The sequence below is a fragment of the Lampris incognitus genome, chromosome 1 (assembly GCF_029633865.1).
Source record: "Lampris incognitus isolate fLamInc1 chromosome 1, fLamInc1.hap2, whole genome shotgun sequence".
Lineage (NCBI taxonomy): Eukaryota > Metazoa > Chordata > Actinopteri > Lampriformes > Lampridae > Lampris > Lampris incognitus.
In genome coordinates, this window is record NC_079211.1 from 111,935,756 (window position 1) to 111,941,440 (window position 5,685).

Sequence of the window (5,685 nt, forward strand, 5' to 3'; positions counted from 1 at the left end):
ACGTTTTGCAGAAGGCGACAGACAGTCAGTCCAGCTGTGAACTCCTCAGATCGGCTTGCTCCACAAGACCGCGCCGTGCTGCGTGTGTGCGTGTGCGTGTGCGTGCGTGTGTGTGTTTTTGTGAACGGAACAAAACAAAAACAAGAGGAAAAAGAAGTGAGGGGCCTTGTTGTAGCTCCTCCATCAGAGACTTTTTGGTCCAGAAGCTGAAGGTGGTCGTGGATGGACAGGTCGGGGGCGCATATGCCAAACATAGCAAGTCCGTTGGATTACTGCGTCCTTCTGGGAGACCACCGGATGACCGGGTGAAATAAAAAGGGGAGGATGTATGGAATAAATCAGCGCTGTATTTACATGTAAGGAAACGGAGGTCGGGCGCAGTTGCGCCGCACGTTGCTGTCGTGCGGGCGGTGCAGCCCGAACGGTGCGCCGTTTATTGCCCCCCCCCCACGATCATTTGATTTATTGCTTTTCTTTCGCAGATCGTTTCATTTTTTCGTGCTGTGGTGTCACGCTCAGGTAAGCCTTGTTGAACCTCCGCTTCACTTTGTGTCAGTGTGCGTCAGACAGCCCCGTTTACACTTGGTTTTGAAATGAGTTTTGTTTTTTTTTTTGCGATCGGATCACAAGTGGACGGCGCTAAACACAGATGTAAACAACCGCCAAACGTTTTGTGAACCGGGTATTTATACCACTTGACGAGGTGGTCCGGGACGCATTTGACCACATTTTCTTTTGTAGCGTAAACGCTAACGTGTCCTGATGCGTCCCCGACAAGGACGTAACCGGAAATCTTCTTCTTCTTCTTCTTCTTCTTCTTCTTCTTCTTCTTCTTCTTCTTCTTCTTCTTCTTCGGAGTAACGAAATCTGATCACAGGTGGTCAGCAAGACGCATTTGGAGACGCATGACAGACATGGGTGTAAACGGTGATGTGTCTCGCTGTCCACTTGTGATCCGATCGCCCAAAACACATTTTAAAACCAAGTGTAATGCCTGTGTGTCGGACAGACACTTGGTTTTAAAATGCGTTTTGTTTTTGTTTTTGTTTTGCGATCGGATCACAAGTGGACAGCGCTAAATACAAGTGTTAACGACCACCAAAACGTTTTGTGAACTGATTACTCACACCACTTGCCGAGGTGGTCTGGGACACATTTGACCACATATCTTTTGTAGCGTAAACGCTGATGCGTCCTGATGCGTCTCTGACAAGGATGTAACAGGAAATTACGTCATCAATGCAGGACATGGTGGTTCTTTTGGTAACCGCGCGTCAACTTTAGAAAAAATGGAGAGAGAGGAGAGTGTAGGTGGTTGGAGTACAAGTGAAACGAGACGCCTAATCTCCTTTTGAGCAGAAGAACCAGTCCTGTCAGTCTCGATAGTTGGAATAGTCCATCCATGTATATTAGTGCTTGAAACATCTTCAAACATTAGCTATTGTTTTCACAGCTAGTCGGCAAATCTGGCGCATGACCGAGGCCCTTTGACCTTGTGGCGGAAGTGACGCAGACAGTAACGAAATCTTCTTCGGAGTAACGAAATCTGATCACAGGTGGTCAGCAGGACGCATTTGGAGACGCATGACAGACACAGGTGTGAACGGCGACGTGTCTCGCTGTCCACTTGTGACCCGATCGCCCAGAACGCATTTTAAAGCCAAGTGTAAACAGGGTGTTAGTGTAAACGGGCATCTGGGTGGTGTAAAGTGGACGTGGGCTGGTCTGAAGTTCTGCTGCTCTGCTGTTACAACCTGACACCAGTATTAGAAGGAAAAAAAGATATATGTGATTTTATTTTTCCCTTTACGCACGAAAAGGGGGAGAATCACCCGTCTCCTAATTTTAAGCAGTATGTGAGGACGCAGGGCTCGGTGACGGACCAGCTCAGCCGGCGGCAGGTCCGGGTCTACCAGCTCTACAGCCGCACGAGCGGCAAGCACGTGCAGATCCCGGGCCGGAGAGTGTCCGCCACGGCGGAGGACGGAAACAGATACGGTACGTCCCGCCCCTGCCAGCCCCGCACGAGGCACTGGGGCCCTCTGCGCGCTGCGGACGTGTTACCTGCCGCGGAGGCCCCTCCCCCTTTTTCACCTGCCGCAGACAGCCCCGCCCTCTGTGAGGGCTTTTCAGGCCTGTATGTTAATTTACTTCACCTATTGTTTCCGAGCTGCCGTCTGGCGAATTAGAGGCTGATTAGGGCCCGTCTTTTGTCTGCGTCGCCCCAATACACGTTGCAGTTGCCCGAATATTTTGCCTGAAACGACCGTGATTAAGCTGAGAGCCCCATCAGGACAAAGTCACCATAACAATGTGTATTCCACCGACATGACACTTCTTTAACACTGATAACATTTATTCAAGTCACACCACATCCCAAAAGTAAGTGTCGCGCAAGCATTAATTTTGCAAAATGGTTCGACTAATAACAGAAACACAAATGCATCATTTGTGCTTCTTTATCGGGGAGGAGGGGGCTGTTGTGCAACACAAGGCCTCTGCAGACATTATTACAACTCCTTTCCTCTAAGTCATGTTACTTTCCCAATGGCTTTTTAGGCCAAACATTGAACCAGACAGAAGCACTATCCAATATGCATGCAGCAGGGCTTCGTTTCTCACCTCTGAACTGTGAAAATATGCACAGCAAAATTAACAGCACATAACTGTTGTCTGCTGTTTATTCTTTGACAGTTTGTGCATTAAAACAGACAGCAGTGTGCTTATGTAATGCATATTCATATGTACCCAGATACTATATCTGGATAAAGGCAAGCTGCAGCTGTGCAGCTTTTTAATATTTTGTTTTTTCTGTGTTCATAGCTCGACTCTTCGTAGAGACGGACACCTTCGGCAGCCGAGTGCGGATACAAGGTGCAGAGAGTGGCCGCTACCTGTGCATGAACCGGAAGGGGAAACTTGTTGGAAAGGTATTTGACGTATTCCCGGGATTCTTGTCTTTGTGAGCAGGCAGGCCACAGGTGACTCGTGTATATTCAGTTAAACCTTTACCGCGGTAAGATGGCAGAACCCCTCTGAGGTGGTGCAGCAGACGTCGTCTCACCATATGGCCAACTCAACACGAGCTGGATGATGACTTGGTCTGCAGAAGTTGCTATAGAAATTTGCTGTCAGACCACAGAACTGGAAATTGGATTCAGTGTGTGATCCTACATTTACATACAAAACCAGAGTCCGGTTATAAGCAGCTGGTGATGCTTGTAAGTATTGTTGCACCCTTTGCCGAGGCTCCTCTCTTTCCCTCTCCATCACCTTCCTCATGCATGTTGCTGTCAAAGTCTACAGTCATTGGTAGCCTGAATATTTGGCTGTCATTCATTCATGAACATGATCTGCAGAAAAAAATGAATTCTCAACACAGTTATCTGTAGACACACACTGTTAAAAGTCAAGCATCCACTTTCTCGGTGGAGATGGAGAAGAGCCATAGTGTTTGTCCGGCTGCCATGAGAAGCTATGGATCCATTTCTCATCTGGATCTGCTGAACTTGATTCCTCAACCATGTCCGAAGATCATGAAAGATAAAAAAGGCAGAAACGTTGTTGCATTTTGTGGACTAGATGCACAGAGCTGTTGATCACTAAGATTAATTCACTTTCTTAATGGAAATGTCTAGTAGCGAAGCACAGCTAGTTGTGTGAACCCATCATCCAGCGGTCCAACACCAGATGTATGTTGGACATGGAAAATCCAGCTCCATGATAAAGCACTTAGCACACATGTCAGTGGTGAACTTAATATAGTTCTTAAGATACATGTTGTAAATACATTGGTTTAATGATCCGTTTATTATTCGTAGCCATAGAAACCCACCAGATATGTGCCTGTTAGTTTCTGAATATATTAATGTGTTGATGTCCAGGCCTGAAGATGAGGTCATGACCAGGCTGCAGGCTGCAGGCTGGTTGTGTTGGCTGGCTGATGTGGCGGTGGCGTTCTGCACTTGCAGGTGTCATTAACGTCTGGTTGTCTCCACAGCCCAACGGACGGAGCAGGGACTGCATCTTCACAGAGATCGTTCTGGAGAACAACTACACGGCCTTCCAAAACGCCAAATATGAGGGCTGGTATGTGGCCTTCACCAGGAAGGGCAGGCCCATCCAGGCCTCCAGGACGAGGCAAAACCAAAGAGAGGTCCATTTCATTAAGAGGCTGCACAAAGGCCCGCCTCCTTTCCCCAACATGGACCAAACCAAACACTTTGAATTCATTCGTTTTCCACCCGCCCGTCGAGCAAAACGGAACAGGAAATCACCGACTTCTGGCTAACGTGTACCGACCGGTACTGACACTGTTGTGAATTAGAAAGAAATAGATGCAATTTTATTTTTGTATATTTTTTATAGCTAAAAGAAAGTTAAAAAAAGTAATAATGCTGTACAATGATCATATGTAAATTCTGAGAGAGTAAACGAGATTGATTATATTTAATAGTTCTGCGTGTTTGTGTTGACGAGCTACAGGTAAAAACACAGTCATCACACATTCAACCTGCTTCTTAGGGCAAATGTGAAGTCTGCTCCCATGGTACCAAAGCCAAAACACATGTCCGTATCAAGAAACCACAACATATCGAATCAACAGTTTGCCAAGGTACAGCTAAAACACTTGATTATTTTACATGTCACAGAAGTGCACGTCTCCGTCCAATCATAGACACACCGACAACACAACATGTATTGTTGAGGCCTAAATCTTCAGTCATGGACTGAGATCACACCCTCTGCTCAGCTGCACACCTGAACAACTTACCATCGATTGTCACACTGTCTAAATCCTGCATCAGTGCCTGGACAACAATCCTGCTGTTGCCAAAACGTGATGCATACGTCACATGTCATATGTCATGTGTCATATGGTCTTTCATTAGGTCCGTGCATCACAAACACTGAGGCAATGTTGTGACGGATCAAAATGATCCTGGTACTCCAGCCAGTTAATCCAGGAATAGAGCTGTGAAATTAAATGTTTTAATGAACTTGGCAAAGAAGTGAGATTTGGGTATTAGTTTGAATTAACGTCGATTTTTTTTAGGTAATGTGATCATGTTTATCTGAAGAGGTCTATTTTTGACAAGACGCGAGACACATTTGGAGAGAAGCACTGTTGCTTCGAAGGCTACAAGCTAGCTAACCATTATGGGGTTCCCCTTTACCGCCGCAGTCTGCCATTTTCTCACCGATTCAAAGAATACATTTACACTGCAAACTCGTTACTGCAGTTCTCGGTATCTTCTGACCTTAATTCTTAAACTACACCATGAAAAATAAAATGTCTTTGTGTACTCAGCAGCCCATTTCATTCTAGAAAGCCTGCGAAGTCATACATGCTGTGTCCAGGATTCCACCCAAAGTTTACTTAAAATGAATGAAGATTAGTTGTTGGGACTCACTGTGGGACCGTAGCGCCCCCACGTGATGACAGTAGGCCCCCCTACTTGTCATTATTGAGACAGGCCTTCAAATATATTTGGGTTTATGGATGACTACATGGCATATTATTTTTGTGACGTAACCAGGCGCTTTATTATTTTATCGTTATTATTTTGGAGTCTTTTGCCGTAACAAATACTGTGGCGCCCTCTAGTGGTGGTATATGTGTAAATCCGGTAGATTAATCAGGTGGCCAGTCAGCTGACTACTACACAAACAGGAAGAGCTGTG

The 5,685-nt window shown here is 46.1% G+C and overlaps 1 protein-coding gene across 1 annotated transcript; it reads left to right on the forward strand.

The window, feature by feature from the left end:
• Window positions 1–231: 231 nt before the first annotated feature.
• fgf17 (fibroblast growth factor 17) lies at window positions 232–4,420 on the forward strand. The gene is made up of 5 exons (XM_056280292.1): window positions 232–356; window positions 483–519; window positions 1,821–1,998; window positions 2,824–2,930; window positions 4,001–4,420. Exons 1-5 carry the CDS (start codon window positions 325–327, stop codon window positions 4,289–4,291), a joined length of 645 nt encoding a protein of 214 aa, XP_056136267.1. The 5' UTR covers window positions 232–324; the 3' UTR covers window positions 4,292–4,420.
• The last annotated feature ends 1,265 nt before the right edge of the window (window positions 4,421–5,685 follow it).

Coding starts and splice junctions, on each gene's coding strand:
- fgf17 (XM_056280292.1), top strand. CDS start 325: ATGTATGGAATAAATCAGCGCTGTATTTACAT. Junction 357..482: donor AATCAGCGCTGTATTTACAT/GTAAGGAAACGG, acceptor TTTCTTTCGCAG/ATCGTTTCATTTTTTCGTGC. Junction 520..1,820: donor TGCTGTGGTGTCACGCTCAG/GTAAGCCTTGTT, acceptor ACGCACGAAAAG/GGGGAGAATCACCCGTCTCC.